At 35.8% G+C, this 21,230-nt stretch overlaps 2 protein-coding genes across 2 annotated transcripts; one reads left to right on the plus strand and one right to left on the minus strand.

Annotated features, from left to right (window-relative positions):
* Positions 1-84: 84 nt before the first annotated feature.
* LOC120346587 (uncharacterized) lies at positions 85-7,643 on the minus strand. Its single transcript, XM_078114987.1, has 11 exons — positions 7,550-7,643; positions 6,694-6,807; positions 6,424-6,471; positions 4,944-6,014; positions 3,808-3,879; positions 3,372-3,476; positions 2,419-2,513; positions 1,962-2,132; positions 1,572-1,722; positions 699-888; positions 85-331 (listed from the first exon to the last, which is right to left on the minus strand). Exons 1-11 carry the CDS (start codon positions 7,590-7,592, stop codon positions 139-141), a joined length of 2,253 nt encoding a protein of 750 aa, XP_077971113.1. The 5' UTR covers positions 7,593-7,643; the 3' UTR covers positions 85-138.
* A 3,011-nt stretch (positions 7,644-10,654) lies between these two features.
* On the plus strand, positions 10,655-20,387 carry LOC120346271 (uncharacterized). The gene is made up of 11 exons (XM_039415974.2): positions 10,655-10,805; positions 12,020-12,133; positions 12,615-12,671; positions 13,068-14,348; positions 15,131-15,187; positions 16,775-16,879; positions 17,044-17,132; positions 17,597-17,767; positions 18,082-18,229; positions 19,510-19,705; positions 20,107-20,387. Exons 1-11 carry the CDS (start codon positions 10,757-10,759, stop codon positions 20,294-20,296), a joined length of 2,457 nt encoding a protein of 818 aa, XP_039271908.2. The 5' UTR covers positions 10,655-10,756; the 3' UTR covers positions 20,297-20,387.
* Positions 20,388-21,230: the final 843 nt, after the last annotated feature.

Consider the following 21,230-nt stretch of genomic DNA (forward strand, 5'->3'; position numbering starts at 1 on the left):
AACGATGCTATATAATCTTCCAGGTGTCTGCGAACAAAAGATATATTCCTACTACAAATATATAGATTATCGGAACAAAAATACTTTATGAAGTTTAAGGATGTGACGAGTCCACATGTTTTATTGCATATAACATCATTATTTGGTACCGTTTGGATTACAACCAATATCAATACAACTAGGTATATTAGCCATAAAGCAACAAAACCACTCCATAGAGAAAGATGTGGCAGCGTAGACAGCGTATAGACCGGTTGCACAACTTTTTCCATAACTTGTCACCCCGTATAATATTGCTTTTCCGTGTTCCTCACAAGTGAGAGGTCCACCACTAAAAATCGATGTGATTATTAGTAGTTTTTGGTAGCAGGTCGATTAGTCTAACAATCATTTTCATTATTATAGTACATATAAAAGAATAATGTAAAATATTTTAGAATATTCCCGATTCCTTCGCAATAAAATTTTCGATTTATAATAGGACTCTTGCATTGGAAATATTGAATGCCTTTACACGTTCTTATTTCATTAACAATGGCCGTTACGCATATTTATAAAAATCAACGTTGGAGACGGTATTCGTCTCTTTATTCAAACAGTATATCCAAAACGTATCGATGACTCCGAAAGTCAGAATGAAAAACATTGTTCCACTACGAACAATTGGAAAAAGTTTAACGACAATTTCATTTTACTACCTGTCACCTCCGCAAGTATCCTGCCCTATTTCTTTACCGGCGCAAACATGCATCTCAAGTTTAATACTATCTCTTCTCCATGCTGTACGACACGCTTGTATGTCGCCTATCTCAAGCTTTACTTGTTTCAGGAATCCCTTTCCACCAGTGCCAAACGTCCTTCCCCATCCATAGGCCCAGCACCAAGTGCCTGAATTGTAGCAGACATATTATGTCTTAGTGAGCTACGGATAGTCCCTGAGGATTGTTAAACAACCACTCTTAAAAACAAAAGCTTGCAAAGAATGACGCAAAATACCACTGGCTGATGTTATAAGCACGATGAAACATATACCAACAAAATAATAATCTTATCACGTTGAAGTGGAGGGTCAAATGCAAGAAGAATGCTGTATACGAATTAGGTGAATGTTAAAGAAATTCCAAATACTTGAAACATGGTTTATTTGATATCACTAAATACTGTTTAAATTATGCGAGTTTGATAACTTTTTAAGCCGAACTAAACTTTTTAAACTGATTTTAATTTGTAAGTCAGAAAACTCAAGACAGAAATTATTTTATGATAGTATATTTTTAAATTCCTGTACCATATATATTATCTGGTGCAATTTTATTCCAGAAGTTAGTTTAAGTATAAAATATATATATATATTTAAAAGTATTAAAAATCTTAGAAAATGTTGAGAATGTAGAGAAACATTGGTGTCCTAAAAAGTCTGAATGCGTTTTGCAAAAATTTACTATTTGGTATAAATGCAAATCATTTTCCCAAACTGTTGTGTCATCTTATTAGTTACAGTTTTTCGCTCCGATCGCTGAGGAATATTATTGCAGGTTTTATCCCTCACATTTTAATAAAAAAAAAATCACCTTCCGGTTTCACCGCTTTGAATTTTGGTAAACATGCCGGCTGTACTTTGTCCGAGAATGTAATTTCCTTTTCTGACGTTATCAGAACAATATCAAATTCTGACCTCCTATTCTGGATATACCCTTGTGGATGACGCCGAATTTTTACTATCTGAAAGAGTATAATTAGGGTTAATGAAAACGCATACTGAGATTCTATGAAAGAGAAATGTTCAATGAATTCGCAGTCAAACAGCTCACCGATTAGATATTACGTATTGTGGGATAAAAGCAACGGTCGTGCTCGTTTTCAGAAAAAGGTAATTTTCAATAATTCAACAACGTGATATACAATATGCAAAATACAATGGTATGTACGGACAGAGAGGGTGAAGTTTTTTATTCACTTGCCTCGTATCCTTCTCCAGTTATCTTTCCATGGTCATGCTTTCCGACATATATTCTCCGTCCTTTGATAGGATCTGGTCCAAGTTCTCCAGGTTTGTATTTAGAAGTATCCATTGAAAAGCAATGCAGAGCCGATATAACATGTCTTGGTGAAACAAGAGTTCCACCACAGGACTGAATATGAATAAATTTTTGTTTAGATTATTAATTCATCTCACATATCTCAATTGAAATCCAAATGTTGGTGGTATCTTGTTCAAACACTGTTACTGCTTTAAGTGTTCGCAGATGTCAGGGGATAGCAACGCCTGAGTCCATATGCGAGTCGATGGGTGGCCACCCGAAGCCACGTGGCTCCTACACGGAGTTAAAATATTTACGAGGATTGATTCGTTTATATGCAGAATGCAGATACGAAGTACGCGACAATTGTCATCTTTCAACGTAATACACTACTCACATGATAATAAGCTGGTTTTCCAGCGGTAGGTTTGATACGGCGTTTCATAACATCGACCATCCATGGCCAGCTGTGTTCTACAACTATCGATCCACCTATAACGTGTTAGGAAAAAATATTACCAACTAAATAATAGGCGTTGATATTTCACCCCATGTTTCTTGAAGATCATACGGCTCCCAAAGCAAAGACTTGCAAGTTGCAACAATTACGAGAGTGTTACAATAAAATGGAGGTCAAGTACATTAGAAAGGCACAATTGAAATTGAGTTGAGAGAGGCTACTTGAATAAAAACGTATTTCTCATTTTTTTGTTTATCGGTATAAATAATGAACCTCCATTTTTCCAATCATTATATGTATTCCATAATCACTTTTGATTTTACGAAAATAAACTGCGTAATCCAATAGTGACTTGCGAATTTTCATCCTTCGGAACCTTCATAACATCGAGTAAAATGCACAATGATAAATATCATAACAGGGCTACAATATTTCAAATTCTCTTACACATAATCTATTCAATCTGATATCCAAAAAATTATTATCTGATCACAGTGTATCAATTCATTTTCAGTACATCATACGATTCATATATATCTATATTGTAAATATTAGATATTCAAATTTTTGACACGTTGGAAAAAATTACTTTGATTTCCTCCTCACTTTTATTGGATATGTAGCGTGTGCTTAAACAATAACAATTTGGACTTAAAGAAAAGTATGAATAATGATAAAGCCGTATAGAAAAATTGGGTTTTATGGTGAAGTTTTAAATATTCGTCAAATCCGTAAAATGAGAATGGCAAACGCCATACATAATAAAGCAGAGTGTGCAACCTTTTTTACAGGCGGGCCAAATACAAGTAACTCGTTTAAAATCTTTAATCAACATTTACGATTTCTATGATTTACCTCAACTTTAAATAACACGCCTGCTTTCAGCTTACCTACAACTCTTCCTGTTTTTAGATTTGGTTTGATTTTCGAAATCCCACATTTGAAACCTGTTTCGTCGAATCTATCTTCTGGGATGAGATCAACAAGATCTTCGTCTGTCAATTTTTTTTTCACATTACACAACATTTTATTTTTTAAAATGAAACAAAACTGCAACGTTTAAGTTTGTCCATTTTCTCAAAATTAGCTCTTTCAGATACGCTTTTTGTTAGAGGCTTAAAATTCTTCACAGCATAATCTAAGGAATAAACTTACTTTGTCTTTACGAACACCAATTGCAAAAAGAATGCGTATTATGTTTCGTCAATTTTCATAACGTTATTGTTTCTCCAAAGTTATTCTGTTATGCTGATACTTTGTTGAGAATTTCAACCAATATTAGTCGATACCCAAATAAAATTCAATAATTTAATAAACGGTGCTCACACGGATATTTTCCGTCTGCTTCTACATTGGTTGCAGGGTATCCTGATCCGCCTGTATTGCTGCCGTATCCGCCTAAAATAAATAATGTATTTGTTCATATACACGACAAATATAAAGTAACAGTTATTATTATTTAGTTAAGACTTAGTTAATAAATGATACCCTACTTTTGGCTTATCTCGTATATTAATTATTTTCGCACCAATTAGATGCTACAGAGTAAAAGCTCCCATTTTCGGAATTTTCCTATTTCTGCCATCGTGAATAGTTTGAGTAATTTGAAACGTGAAAAACAAGATCATTGATTCACAAGATTCTTTTTTTGATTTACTTGCTATTATAAAATGCTATCGCTTTCATTTGCGATGCAAGTACACAGTAAAGTTGGTTTGAATCGGAAAAGTCAATAATTTGTGTTCAGTAATTTGCAAATTTTTCTGATAATCAGCACCAGATTATCGTGCATTATCCACACAAAAATCAACTTCAATGGCATTTGCCCCCCCCCCCCCCCCAACGCCCCCCACCTCATTGTTTTCTGAAATAACATTGCCTGAGGCAGATGCCAGCCAAATGCCATTGAAGTTATTTTTTTGTGTTGTGTTAATATTGCATTATAAACTGGTGCTGATTACCAGAAAAAACATAGATTACTAAAGACAAGTTTATCCTGTCGTTTGTTCAGAAATTGGAATATATATATTTATTTGTCAAACTTCCAGAATTTTACTGAGGGGCTGGGATGTAGTGCAGTATTCGTATCGCTAATTCATACGAATCAAGAATAAATATGGATGTTAAATACTCGTACCGAACCCTTACATGATTTATCAGCATAAATTTTTGCAAACAGTCAGGGTGATAAGAGAAAATTTCCCAACGCACAAGTGTTTTAGAACAGACTGGACATACATACTTAGTTTACTGCGCGTAATCGTGAAGGTAATTCATTGATATATATATATAGCTCATTGAACGCCAGTGATTGCTCGTAGATTTTATGAAAGTTCTTGTTGCATATTAAAATCATATATTTGATTGATTAAATTCAAATCATTGCTATGAGTAAACACGAATAAATCTAAATTAATGAAATAGTGTAGCCTATATTACTGAATGTTATATTATTTTCTTACCAGAACCAACATTTATTCCGTTAATTTGATTTGTTGTTTCTTTATCGTCGGAAGTTGTTGCCACCCCAAAGCTTGAACTAATTCCAGTTGACGAAGTACCTGAATTGCTACTGTACCCATTAGACGATGAACTTGTAGAAGATCCGGAACTGGATCCCACGCCAAAGCCATAGGTCGAACTCGTCCCATAAGTAGACCCAGTACCGTAGATAGAACTCGATCCAGAAGTCGAACTTGTTCCATAGCTTGAACCAGAAGCCGATATTAGCGAAGAAATGCTGGTGTATGGGGACGAAGATCCATAGGTTGAAGAAGAAGATCCATAGGTTGTAGACGGTGACAATGAACCTACGGAGGGCTTTGTAAATCCGGACCAGTCGATACCGGAATAAGATCCAGACAAACTGGGGGTACTTGATGGAGACCCTGGACTTGAACCTGGCGTTTCAGTACCAAGATAAGATGCAGAAGATCCGTAGCTAACAGATGGTGAAACCGGACTTGGACTGGGTTTTGTCCCTCCGGCCAAGCCAATACCGGAATAGGATCCAGAAGACCCAGAGCTCGAAGTAGACGAAACTGGACTTAAGCCTGGTCGTGTCCATCCAGACCAGTCAATACCAGAATAAGAACTGGAGCTAGTAGACGGTGAAGTTGGACTTAGTCCCGGTCTTGTCCATCCAGACCAGTCAATACCAGAATAAGAACTGGAGCTAGTAGACGGTGAAGTTGGACTTAGTCCCGGTCTTGTCCATCCAGACCAGTCAATACCAGAATAAGAACTGGAGCTAGTAGACGGTGAGCTTGGACTTAGTCCTGGTCTGGTCCACCCAGTCCAATTATTGCCTGACGAGGAACCTGGATAACTGTACGATGATGTGCCGTAAGATGAGCTATAGCCATAACCGGAATAAGACGATCCTTGACCGTAAGGAGAGGTAGAATAGCTTGATGCGTAAGGTGAGGATCCATGGCTGGAAGTATACGAAGAGCTGTAGCTTGAACTTCCATAATAAGATGGTTTGAATCGATTGAGAGTCGGCGTCTGATGGCCATGGAATTGAACTTCAACTTTGGATTAAGATTAAAAAATTAATAATCACATACGACATTGGCTAACTGCTAAATCCACTCTTATAAATTAGGTTATGTTGTGGTAAAGAGAAAAATTCGATAAGATAAATATTCAATAATACTTTTACCAAAAAGGTCGCAAGTATTCTATCCAAAAGAATACTGAAATATTCGGGTGCAAACAATGGGCACTTCTTGGAAGTTATTGCAGGCGTTAAAATATTATTCCAATAGTCAAAAAGGTGGTTGAAATTTGGTCAAAAACGATCAAATCGTCTACAAATTATGAATTTATAAAGATTAACATGTCAGAAATTTACAATAAATAATCATATATACAAATTCACAACTAAATTTAATATATTTGAAGTTTTCAGATAGCATGGTAGAGTTAGAAAGAACTTACAGTTTTCGTCGCTTGGAACATTATAGTCTGCTGAGCTTCTGCTGTCCACTAAAAAGAATGTTACTTTTTGTCAATATAAAAAGGTGTTTAGGGCAGTATTATTGAATTACAATTGATAAAGTGGGTATATTTATAGCTTTATGTCAAAACAATTATAAAAAGTAATCGTATTCAATTGGCTTGATTACATAGCGACCAAAACCAGGAGCAGAACAAACACTTTCACATCGAATCGCTTGTGACATGCAATTAGACCAAATAACCACATACCCACTTCTGAACAAGATGGTGTTCCCACAAACAGTATAACAGCACTGACCAAAAGTATTGAACTCAAGCCAAAGAGAAGGATACCGATTTGTTTATCTCGAGCAAAAGTCACACCTGAAAAATATAAAGCATTATTCAGGCGAAAAAAGTGCAAGGGTATATGTAAACATGTGCAAGTGATCTCACCACTGCGCCATACAATTTTTGCCTAATTGAAACAAAATGGTTTTCCTGGCAGCGCTGAATAGAATTTTTTTTTGTTAGCATCCAATTACGGACGTTTGTGGCACAATGATAAACTTATAAATGATCCTTCTGACTTTCAGTCGGTAGTTTAAATTTTAGTCCGAACGTTCTGACTTTGGGCAACAACAAGCTAAGGTATATTGTCAGGGTCAATAACTATTGGGCGACGACCAGGTAACAATAAGAATTATATCATGTAGATTTGGTAATAAATAATGAATTCGTCTTCACATTTTCTTCTAGGTTAATACACAACCACAATTAAAGTTACATTACGGGCCTTGCCTGCAGCGAAGTCATGCAGTCGATGCAGTATATCATTAAAGATGCTGACTTCATCTAGCCGGTACGATCACGTCCTATCTATCAGCCCTGTTTCACACTAAGACCTATTTTCCAGAAATCTCTCTTGTCCACAAAGGTTTCCTAATAGCGGTAACTTATTAGAGTCTCGCGTAAGGCAATATCAATTATCGGCGACATTCCAGTCTACATATATATATATATATATATAGTCCGGCGATTCCTCTGTGCCTCGGATTTTGCCAAGAGCAAACTTCATAGAAATAAGGTTCACCTTATTGGCTTTTACTCCGTATATTTATCTAACCTTTTTTGGTTTCCTGTTTTAAACCAGTCTTTCTTGAACTCATGGTGTTTATTGCAAAGGCGGCAAGAAGCTTTCAATCTCTGGATGAGCAAATAAGCAATCTTGCAATTTGCCAAGCAAAATTTTGATTTATGACGTAACAATGGTACAATTACTGTTTGTTGAATATCACATAGAAAACCGAATGTGTAGAAACGCCCTGCTCATACTTTTATATGATTGTACATAACATGGTAAAAACCACAGCCGACTTTATTTTTGCATCGCCAAACATCATTTCAAGGAAATATTGTGAAGGCAAATTTAACTGAGGAGATAAGAAACACATGATGAGGCAAAATAATGATGAATTGTTTAATTCTATTCATTCCAAACACGACATAAGCGCAACACCATTTTTTGAGCAATACTGCGCGTTACAGCGCAGCAGTTATTTGTGACCGTGAATTATGTATTCAGTAAAGGAATTTCCACAGACCTCATGAAGCTACCTGACCACAGACTGCTCATTTTCCAAGTATATCATATGTTGTTTATGACCAACCTAACGAGATTTTGCTATAATATATGAGACTGCCCAAAGTGTTTCAACCCAAGACGTCTCGGTTTCCATTTTTTTTCCTAATGCTAGGCAAATTATTCATCAGATAATTTCGAGTGATATATTTAACAAAAAATTAATAAAGTGAACGTATACTTATAAACAATATTATATATATAATGTGGAGAAATTGGTAGTGGCACAAAGAATCACCTCAGCTGGGATATAGATAAATATGTAACTTATCAGTGGCTTAGGATGCCTTCATGGCTCCACAGCGCGGCAAATAATCATGGCTTGTAAAAACACTCATGAGCCCAAATAAAATCGTGATAATGTAACGGATTAATTAGGAATATACGGAAATGTGAACTGATTCCAATATGAAGTACGATATTGATGTCTCTTTCCAAAAAAAAATCATTCCGAATAATTTACGTATTTTAACTTCGTGTCTCTGCTTTACTTAAACTGAGATTTCTTTCAAATTGACGAGGTGAAAGAAACAAGACTATACATTATGTTATTTTTAAATAGTAGTTTTGGCGTAACTGGTGGTCAGAACAATATCGATGTATTCGTCTACTGTTGTCATGAATATTGTGCTGTCATTCGACTGCATGAAAGTCGTATTTATTGTGTGTACAAAAACAGAGATTATTTTTGGCATTGTCTTAGACTTAGAAGAAACATTTTCACGGATATTCAGACACTGCCAAGGGGACAAACGGAAGGAGTTGGTGCAATGAGTCGCAATTGGATTCGATTTCAAATAGTGTTTGCTTAATCATATCGTCAGATTGGCAATAAAAAGTTTCTAACAAAACACGATTCGCTTAGATATGCTCTGCAGTGTCTGTTGATATTGGTAAAATTATTCCCAAATGGTCTCAGTTAGTCGTGGTAACAACGTATAGAGGCGCCCGCCATGATTGAAAAAGATTCAAGCTTTTTACTCTTCTGATACAAAACAGTTCAAAATCACTTCACTGCCACTGTATTATACACGGAGAGGCCCTGGGCAAAAGTGTTCTGAATGATCGTATGACAAAAGTCGTCACCCCGTTTGAGTAACGGTGAAAACTTGCCCTCGAATAGCGGATTCAATCCGGCAAAGTTGACACCTTAGTTGCATAAAACTCTCTCATGCTGCTTTTATAAAACTAAAACTATAAAGAAAATATTACGATGTCAGTAAGTTAAATTAGAGAAAGTTTAATTATCAATAAATGATTCCAACAGATGAAAGGTTACCACTGTGGACCAAGTGTGGGGGCATAGGGACAGCCGCTTCGGGCAGCGATATATAGGAATGAGCAGATCCAAGCTGCAGGGTTCGCGTTATTACACTTGTTTTCCCGATGTGCTTTTATTGGAGTAAAAGCTGTTTTTTATTTATTCTCATGTATAACAACATACCTGGCATAAGATACTTTATGATTTAAGTTGAAGTTTAATCCTTAGCGTGACTTGCCATAGTTTATTTAATGTTATTTGAGAATAGCATATGGACTTTTAACCGACGACTATATATATATATAATATTCCCTAGTCGTTGAATACACTTTTCATATATTAGCACACCTTCGTTGTTTGAAAATGAGTTGGCGAACTAATTGTATTATCAATACTGATGCAGATGCCGTAATGTGGAATGCCTGATTATCCACTGATAACACCTAAAAAAAACACTCGAACATACTGGTAACGATTGGGACCAATGGTTCACTCTAAACTAGCCCGCTTTACTAATACGGCCTAAGTCAGTATGGAGCGTGGATGTAATTATATCATTAAATATACCATAAATGAAAATTCAATAAGATTAGCAGTTTATCGTGAGTATCTGTTTCACGCAAAACAAAGCGAAAGACGTGACGAACCTACGTCAATGACCACCACATTGGAACAAATGCGTTCGCATCTTACAGTGATTAAGTGATGAAAATTCGAAATCAATTGGTTCATACTCTTGATCGCGGAAATATTCTCTTTATATCTTAATGCTTATTTTGAGTCTTTTCGCGAGTTACAACGTAGTTGGCAATTTCAATAACCATCATTTTAACATATAACATTCAACCATCCATTTAAAAGTACTGAGTGTCAGCAGAAATACGCATTTGCCTTTCCTAGCCCATATGTATATATATCATATTGAAATGAGTATTTGTAGATACGAGCAGCCTGTCTTATTAGATAATTCTTATTGGTATTTTAACGTTTTGTGGCCAGAGCATGAAATCTTTCATTTGTCCATGTGTCATTTATGGCCTTGAATTTTAGAATTTGATTCGTGTTTTTTTAACTCGACTCGATAAGGTACTCGCTATCCCTAAACTTTACTTCTTTTACTTGTCAAGACTGACCGATATAAATATTAGTTAATTGAATTGTCTACGAAAAATCGGATATTTTCCTTTGGTGTTGGCAAACAATTTATGATGTAAAAGTGCCTTGCGGTTCAGAAAATTTTGAAAGTCACTGAACTCTTTCCTCGCTACCTGCCAAATAGTTTATTACGTCAGAAACTACTGCATTGGTGACATCACAGTCCAATTTCTGTTCTCGAATGGTAGGTACCGGTTTTGGCCTACCTAAAAAATATATCCTATGCTCTTCTCCTTTATTACATTAGTTAATGGAGTTCTCATCAAGATTGAAATATGAGTTTGAAACCTTCTGGCAAAGTAGAAGCGCCCAAGGGTAAAGGAAGTGAGTAAAATTTGTTTAACTCAAAATTTAAATATCTTCCGCTCTAATCAGCTTTCCTAACGTTACGTTTCGGTCTCGACTCAACCCGAAACATGGAAGCACTTATCTTTTGCATTACGATAACGCTACACAAACTCTTTTTTTGTAATTCTAAGTCAAAATTTATATATATCTCACAATCCAAAACAATTTCACTGCAACGAACTTTAAGTGATAGCATTAATTGCAGATTTCGTCATAACTTCTTTTATGGGAAACCTTATATTTGTCCTGCGATAATTCTTGTCTCCTATTCAGGGGATTTGATTTATTTACTGGGGCACACCCAGTAATGCTCAGCTATTAATATTTCAAATTATTGTTGCGGGCGCAATGACCCGGAGCTGTGGCACTCAACCTATTCCAGTCATGAACCTCTTCGGAAAATTGTTGGGTTAACAGACATCAAATTTTTTAAGATCTTCACAGTTACTTTTGCAATAAAGAACAATTGCATTAGTATCTTAAATAGCTTTGTTTTTGAAAAGTGTAGCAAACCCGAGTTTGTTTCATATAGTGTAACCAAATCTCCATTTCTGCAGATTGAAGTAATACCATTCTGAACTCAACGCTGTCTTTGTAGTTTTAATGTAGGATCAGTGTTCCCTCTAGTCTAAGGTCACAGCTTTCAGAGGCTGCTTTTGCCATTAACGAAAGGTTCCAAACATAATACCTGATTGCCCTGGTAAATATTGGTGCTTTCACCAAGTTTAATGCTCAATTCAAAAAGCACGCGAATTTTCCAATTTGTTTGAAAATATTTTTTAAAATCTCATCCATCGTGATTTAATCGTGTTATTTGACAAACTTGAATACCTTCAAGTTTTTCTGTTCTTGGCCGCAGAGTTGTTCAATAAGTTCTAAAGCACAGTGTTGTATCCGTTTTCTATTGATACTACGTGAATTGACCTTGGCATTTTTATAGGCGACTGTAAATTTGATTCTTATTTTAAGATTGTTTCAGAAAAAAGTACGGGCATTATTTTATATCAGCTTTTCTGTGACATTCATTGGTTACTTGCGAACGGCAGCAAAAAAAACACAACAATGCTGGAAAATCTGTCAAGTCGATGAAGTGTCCTATAGCGACTGCCAGAATCCACGCGAACCCAATTTACTTATGCATTTTATTGAACATATATATCACAGAATTTCTTATTGTTTCTCTCAAACAGAACCAGGTCAAGCACAAGATAAGAATATCGGAATTCTTCTTTTCGTGTTAGATGGAATAATCATAGTTGCTGCTATTTTCCTTGTAATGGGAAGAAAAACATGCCCGGACCAAAGTGAGTTTCATATATTGACAAAATAGCATGTTTTTGATTGCAAAAAATTCTTTTGTGGAGGCCAATCGCTATAGAGACTTATCATAATAGTTGTCCGACATGTGGTCCGTACAGTTTTAGGATTGAGGATCAAATTTGTCGGCGTTTCGTTTATCAAGGTATAAGAAAATAAAACCATCAATGCCATTAGAAAGGATATTTACACAGGAAGCATCAGTCATTTCTTTATGTTGCTTAGTAGGCGGTATAACAATTATATTGCCGGAACCTTGAATACGCCATGCACAAAAACATAACTTTATAAATAATCACATAAATACCAAAATTCTTGCGACCGATTCAGTACAGATAAGTATAGCATTATCTTTACTTCTTTCGCAAATCAATTATCCATAACTCTGTGTTACCGAATTCTAATGCAGGTTGTCATTAGACTTTTACTACTATATATTTATGTGGGTATATACACATTTTTTGGCAGTTGAAAGAAGCAACAGTCAACAATCAGCAGATTACGATTACTCCAGCGTTGGAAACGGTAAACTATATTACCTTAGATCCATAGGAGATTTGAAAGAAAAAATAGATATGATAATATGCTATCGGATTCAACCTTCTTTAGTTAACCAAAATTTGAAATCAATCGGCGTTTAATCTGCATGGACAAACAAGAGCAAGAACAACCACATGAAATATGAATTTCTGTAAAATATCTTCGACAATTTTGATTTGCCCCGCGTTTTTTTTACTTGTATTTCCACTCTTTTTCTAGAGTTCCTACGCATTTCGTTTTGTCAATAGACAGCCGTTCGCTGTTTCCGCAATGAGAAACAAATGCATCCTGGGTCTAGGTCTAAAAACAGAATTAGAATACAAATGATTATAAATTTGAATTAATCAAACTACAGAATTGATTTAAAATGTTCATTTTTAGTTGACCTTCAGAATTATGGACACGAAAGTCCGACATTCAACCGATTTAAGCCATCGACTTACGGCAGTTCGAGCTACGGATCAAGTGGATCAAGTTATAGTTCTGGATGGGGTTTTATTTCTTCATTAATCGGTGGCAGTCCATGGCCCGGAGATTTTGGGTCATCGTCAGGATCAAGTTATGGATCTCCAACGACCAGTTATGAATCAACATATGGTTCAGCTTACAGTCCTGGTTCGTCTATATCTAGTTCAGGATCAGCATATGCATCCAGTCATACACCAGGATCATCATACTATTCGTCTGGATCGCCATACGAATCGAGTTTTGGATACGGTTCGTCAAGTTCCGGTTCTGGGTCGTATTATGAATCAAGTTCAGGATATGGTTCGACTACCAGTTACGGGTCGTCATATGGATCAAATTATGGTTCAGGGTCGTCATCTTCTAGTTCTGGATCACCGTATGGGTCAAGTTATGGTTCGGGGTCCTCATCTTCCGGTTCTGCGTCACCTTATGAATCAAGTTATGGTTCGGGGTCAACATATTCCGGTTCTGAGTCACTTTATGGATCAAGTTATGGTTCGGGGTCATCATCTTCCGGTTCTGGATCATCTTATGGGTCAAGTTATGGTCCGAGTTCATCAACTTCCGGTTCTGGGTCACCTTATGGATCAAATTATGGTTCAGGGTCATTGTCTTCCAGTTCTGGATCATCTTATGGGGCAAATTATGGTCCTGGTTCATCAACTTCCGGTTCTGGGTCATCGTCTTCCAGTTCTGGAACATCTTATGGATCCAGTTATGTTTCAGGGTCATCATCATCAGGATCTGGGTCAAATTATGTTTCAGGGTCATCATCATCATCAGGATCTGGGTCAACTTATGTTTCAGGGTCATCATCTCCAGGATCTGGGTCGAATTATGGGTCAACTTATGTTTCAGGGTCATCATCTTCAGGATCTGGGTCGTATTATGGATCCAGTTATGGTTCAGGATCATCAACTTCTGGTTCAGGGTCGTATTATGGATCCAGTTATGGTCCAGGGTCATCTTATGGATCGAGTTATGGTTCGGGGTCATCGACAAACAAGCCATCTGTTTATGGCTCGGGATCTACAACAGGCGCGTCACTATCTGGTTATGGGTCGTCGCTTGAATCAATTTCTGTAAACAAGCCTTCTGGTTCCGGATCTCCCAGTATCAGTTCATCATGGAACAATATACCAGCATCGCCAGACGAGGAAGTGGCACCAAGTCCAATCGCGGCGATAAACGCAGGTATATATATTTCACATATGTCATGTTGTATCTTACAAAAACCTTGATGAGAACATTTTAATAAATCTGCAAAAAATGATGCTCATGTTTTGAAAAACTATTTTTACTCTAAAGTTTATACAATATATCGGCAATATCCTACCTATATCGGTTAGAAACAACTTTTTCTGGGAGTTGATGAACCGAGCATACCGCAGCAAAAAGTGATGCATTTCTAAAGTAGAAATCACCGCTGAATTATAAATAATCATAATCGTCATTCCTGTAACAACAACAAGAATTAAAGATATGAGCAATAACTTTATGACTACAGAACAATTATTTATTTGGAGGAGGCGACGTTAATATAAGAATTAGAGTTCCTCCTCAAGATTGTATGGTAATTTTCTCCAAAAATTTGGCAATGTCTCTTTAACAAGTTGCTGTGTCCCGCCTTATTGAAATCGACCATTGTGTGTGGATTAACGAAGTCGTTAGTCGTAACAAGTACCATTTGTGTTGGATGTTATTTTACGCCAAATTGTCATCCTACTCTCTCTGATCTGACAATAGGTCTGTGATCGAACTTTCAGATTTGGTCCGATTGTGCAAATTACTAAGCAGAAACTTTTAGGTTTGCTGCATGCAAAAATAACCTCGCACTATGTTGTAACATCAGGTAAAAAAAAACTTTTGATCAGTGCCGGTTGAATCCACCCAATATTTTGGCGTAAATCGTTGCCTTTGTGTAAATAAGAAGTAATGTGTTTTGATGTTGACAGTTTTATATTTTTTTGTTAAAGGCAATGCTATCACAACGGAAGAACAGGGAACTCCGATTTCCGATGCAAATTATCCATGTAAGTTTGAGAAAACGATAGGCCTATCATTCTGATTTTAATGACAACCTCCTTTATCACTCCCAATAAACTCTGGGTTATTCTCCCAAATCGATGTACATAAGTAAGTTTGCAGATATGTTGGTTTACAATCATATGTAATAGCATCCAACTCTCAGGATTGTAATTAAGCCAAATATTTTCGGTAAAATCCGGCACAAATCAGTCTGAGGCTTGAAACGATATTATATTTGTACGACTGAACAATTTAATTTAAATCAGACTACAACGATTGTGCAAACAAATATGAATATTTAATTACTTGCTTCTATATGAAAACCCCCAATAAAACGTGATGATGAAATATTTTGCTAAAATGAGTATTTGTGCCTCTTGGTATATTGATAGTAGTATGGTAATAACGACTCCGTAACTAATATTTTCAAGCTAACCATTGTTATTATACCAGTAAAATTCTTTTAATCTAACCTTTAGGATTAGAAGTCGTTGCTCATTTCATGACTGGTCTTGTTCCCTTGTCGAATGTATTCGAACAACAACTCATTATTAACTGCACAAAAACGAATTTTTACCGGTCACGAGTTATTTCACGGTCCATCCGTAGCGTCACAATATGGCGTTTAACATGATTTATTCAAGATGAACATATGAGAAGAAACCCCCTTTTACGGTTTTTATTTATTCGGGTCGTATATTGATGAATATGGTGTACAGTGAATATAATACTACAGTATATATTCCTTGTCAACCACTTGCTAGGGAGAAGCAGTAAACAATGCGATTCTCTATCAGATTGTTAGGAATCTTGTCACGGCATACACGGAACTCACTTTTACAAATTATAATACCGTCCTCGTGGGATATTAGTGTCATCTCCAAATTGGAATTGCCAGTTTGCCACTACTACTCGTGTCGGCGGAATTCTTTTCGTTGGTTAATTTCCAAATATATTCGGATATAATATATCCAATATATGTTTGAGTAACCCTTTCCCATTCATCTTTTCTGTGTATCTTCCAGTAAAGTGTCGTAACCCTATATGTATATGGAGCATTTTAAAGCAATACATCCTTACTTGCTATAGTAATTGCTGCCGACTTGAAATTTGAAGTGCCTCCAATTCCAATTGAATATTTCTTATATAGAGCACAATATTTTATCGGATATAAATATCGGGTTGGCGAGTCAAGTACAATCAAAGCTTCTTTGAGTCAGACATAATCAGTGTCCCGAACATTATATAGTTTGATAAGGTACATAAATAGAGCTCATATTCACTCAAAACTAAAATCTTTTAAATGAAATCGATATTTAAGGAAATATTGTCAACATTTTCATTCTCTGTGGTAAATTTTACTGGGGTGCATATGATATTGTGCGTTTGTTGTAAAATTTATCAAATTTCTTAGCATTTCTTGGAATGTTTTTGGAGACAAATAATATGCGCTTCATGATGAGATACTATGAGCCACAATCAGCAACTATTTCATTTTGCCCATTTTCATTGTCGAATGAGGGATCTCACAGTTAGTGAATTAATTGGAATTTTAGTAATGTTTTCAAGCTATATTAATTACATATTTGCAGTTAAAGATCTCGTCGACATGATATCTGAGGATACAATTGTCAACACCAACTTTAAATGCGGGGTTCCAAAATTCAAACCAAATTTAAAAGTCGGACGAATCGTGGGTGAGTTGTGAGCAGTTTAATTCTTGTTACTACTTTTTCATTCGCTTCTGGGCGCTGTAGACTTACGTTTGGAAACAGCACTACTAAAAACTGAGTAATTACTAAACGAATGTAAGATATTTATATATCCATTATTAATATAAATCTAATCCGGTGTTTTATAGGTGGAGGAGAAGCAGTGAAACATAGTTGGCCATGGGTAGTAGCTCTAATGACGTATCGTATATATGCTGGTAAAGAAATCTACTCAAGCGTGAGATATTTATTAATTAATAAAAATTTATGCTGATCATATTTAGTTGTGTGGCGGGTGTGAATAGCAGGCGAATACCTACACTCATATTCATGCAAACTGTGCATTTAAAAAAAAGATAACGCCAAGTCATACTAGTTAGCGGTCTCGCATTTTAAGATAAAACCAGAACTATTCCTGCAAATTTTATGGGTATAATCTTTGAAGTTCAATGTTATCCGTAAAATATGCTCGTAAGTTGAAAGTTGAATATATTTCTGCTTTCATTTTCGATGGGTGATGAACTGTTGTCAAAAGGATGATAGTCTCATTTCATTATCAAGCATAAACCTAATGCCCGGGCCTGCTTAGTATACACAGGTATACCTGAATTTAAAGTTAAAATATTTCATTTATCACGGATGCTCCTGATAGATATTTTTTGTAAACAAGACGAGTGAGTTGTTTATTTTTTGCTTTCTCAGTCATGTGGAGCAACAATTGTTTCACCAAAACATATCATATCAGCATTACATTGCTTCAACGACAAGTTACGTGAAGATGATGAGGAAAAAATCAAGGGTGACCCCGATAAATATATTAGATTGTTTATTGGAAAACACGATCAAAATCATATCCTAGGAGAAAAATATGAGGTTTGTACATAAAAATCAGTATTTCCCCACATTTGATGACTCTGCGAGTTCAAACCATTTGTACTTCGAATAATGACTTCCTCTCTGTGAACATCTCACTGCTAAATCACTGTCATATCAATGAATTTCAAGTTCCTTGTCTATTTTGTGATATTCAGCATTTTCTATTTTTGATAACGATATTTCCTAATTACGTAACATCTGGCTTTCTAATTTGTTTACTCTCAAACATAAAAAAGCAAAGACATGATTGGTCTGCCAATATTCCTGCTGCTATTTAAATAATTCGACTGATACGCGATACGTGTTTGCAGATTGCAAAAGTACGTTGGCATCCAAAAGGAGTTACAGAACCATACATCATTTACGATCTAGTGATAATAACAACAAAGACAGAAATCAAGTTTTCTGATAAAGTACAACCAGCATGCCTTCCGAAATACCAAGCGGAAAGAGAGCACGGTAGGCAAAAGTATGTGCCACCCGGGGGGTAACCCGTTTGAAAAAGTTTTTTATAAGAGTGTTCTATCTTCTGCCTAAAACAAACTACTAATTTGCGTTTTATCACCTTAAAGCAAGGCAACAAGGCGAAAAAAAAATGGTAATCGTGTTGGGAAACGGTCATCTCTTTTAGTTGGCTCTGATAGTGACGCTTACCTCCGTACTATTTGAGATATGTACCTCACGCATGGCGAGTCGTTAAAACAATCGCTTGAATTCGCGAAAATCTTCCTACGGCTTACGCTAACAGACAGAAAGAATTTGATTTTGATTTCTTTCCGGGCCTATCATATCTTTTCAATTCCTAGTTTCGCATAAAACGCGTCAACATCATTTGGTAAATACAGAAACGTCAAACCAGATAAAGATAATAATGTATTCTATGAAAATTTCCCGAGATATTTTGGGAAATTATTATTTTGACCACATTGAAATGCCTTTATTGCCGATTTATTTATTCAATATTTTAACTCAAAGCACGACTTGGTTATCCGGCAATAACAAAGTTTTCATATATTATTCAATACGAAAATAACACGTAGATAGGATTCAAACGACGAAATCATAAAATGTTAACTATCAGCTTCATAAAAACCCGCATCCCGGGTCAGGTAATGATAATATTGTTCGCTTAAAATCGGAACCTAATTTACAAACCGTGATATGAAAGATCAAATATTACGCGAAATATAAAAGTAAGACAAAATTAATCCCGAAATATTGATCTATTTCCTAAGAAGATGTTTCTTAATAAAATGCCGTATTTAGAAATAAAACGGTGAAAAGCGTAAACATTAATTTTAAGAGAGAAGTACAACTCGCGGATGTCCGTGACGTTTTAATTGTTTATATGCACGAAAACAAGCTCACATGTAGCATCGATTACAGCGTACATGAAATAAAAAAATTATTACTTGTCGGGATATATTGTTAATGAAGTCAATTTTTATTGTCATTTAATGAGATATTTATATGCGCCGTGATAAGTAGTGGGCAAAATTACTTTATTTAATTTTATAATTTGATATTTTTACGCGAATAACGAGTATTATCGATACTCCCTTACTAAATGACTGAAGATTCGGTAGCAGTGAGCCATTTTTTCAAAATCAATCATATTAAAACGCCTTACGGCGTCGTGAATTACACTTATTTGTGACTGTTATAACTTCTAGTGCCCCCTCCTATTAAAAATACCCTGGCTGCGCCCCTGACCGTCTGTATATTTCATGTTTATACAGAGTCGTGGTGTTGGGCTGTCGGATGGGGAAGCACTAAGGGCACAGGTTCAAAAGATGAACTGAAACAAGTTAGACTTCAAATAGGAAATGCGGAAGCGTGCTCGCATATTTTGAACTATGAAGAGTCCTTTTTAAAAAAGGAAATAGCTGTTTGTGCTGGAAAAATCAAAGGACGTGATACTTGTCAAGGCGACAGGTAAGACTATATTTTGGGTATTTCAAATTTATTATTAAAAGTTATATAGTCCGAGTTTGCACATCAAGACAGAGGTACTATATGTGTTTACGATGTTGTCCATCGTTATAAATTGAATGAAGCTTGGCAAAAAATATCATACTTGTGGAATATGATATATATATCCAGTGATGGGATTCAATATTTTGTCAGCCGGTTCCATCACACAAATGTCATTTTTTCAGCCGGTTCTGTTACAAAAAGTCTTTTTTGTACAAAAACTGTTTTTTTCAGTAATGCCAACCGGTTAGCTGATCTCATAAAATTCCGTGAGACGGTTCTATAGAACCGGTGCGAACCGGCTAAATCACACTACTGTATATATCCATTCCCGAGGAGATACTTATAAATTTTCTTTTTAGTGGAGGACCTCTCACATGCGACGATAACGGCAAGGCAACTTTGTACGGAGCTACAAGTTGGGGTTTCGGTTGCGCAAAAGGCATATACGGAGTTTATGCGTCAGTCTCTTTTGCACTTGAGTGGATTTGTTGCTTCATGGCGAATATTCCGGGTTGCCGAGGTGTCAGCTGTAATCCCAACCCAGAATAACTCACGTATATATATATATATATATAGATTTCAGTAACAAATCTGGTGAAATAAAATTATATTTACTGACTGGTAAATTAGTTTCTATATTACTGGACTATATTATGAAAAGTTAAAGAAAGAAGTAATCGCATCCAGAGTAGTTCTTGACAATATTTCCTAAAATAGCGATTCGATTTTCAACATATCGTTAGTTTCTGAAGTTGAATATGAACTCTATTCATGTGCTTCGTCGTTGCTCGCAAACTCGACAATGGTCCGGACTCTAATTGCGTTTTACTCAACGACGCAGTGACTGTATTTGTATTATACACTTTCGAGCAGGATTAGAACAATCTAAGCGCACCATTGGAGGTTTTATTAATATGTATAGGTGCAATGCATTCATTCGTGCGAGCTAAAACTTCCGAACAGTGATACATTTAATTTCAATATTTTAATATGGCGAGATCCAACGAACAAAAAATTGTCAAATAAAATGGGATTCGAAATTATTTATGACGTATAAAAATCTATTATTGCATTCTAGTGGAAAAAATTGTATATATTTTGTTTTCGGAGCAAACATTACGGCACATCGACGCTTTTCATTTTTTGGATTTGTTTTGCATTGTGCATTATGTTAGAAGATTTTATGCGCTTCCATCATGAAATGGTAATGTGATTGTCTTTTGGATAGAATAATCTAGGTAGGGCACTTAAAACAAACGAAGCATTATGAGCCAGAATCAATGAAACCAATCCCACTCTTCTTGCTTTAAACAACTCTTAATCCTCTGCGTAGATCTTTTTCGCGTAGACCCATCATTTGTCTACATCAGTACAAACACGTTGAACCCCTGTGCAAAGGTTTAATTTTCTTATGCAAAAAATCATCAGTTAATTATTAAAATAAAATTCTATTGGCAAAACAAATAATCTTTAAAGTATAGAA

Source organism: Styela clava, chromosome 8 (genome assembly GCF_964204865.1).
Source record: "Styela clava chromosome 8, kaStyClav1.hap1.2, whole genome shotgun sequence".
Lineage (NCBI taxonomy): Eukaryota > Metazoa > Chordata > Ascidiacea > Stolidobranchia > Styelidae > Styela > Styela clava.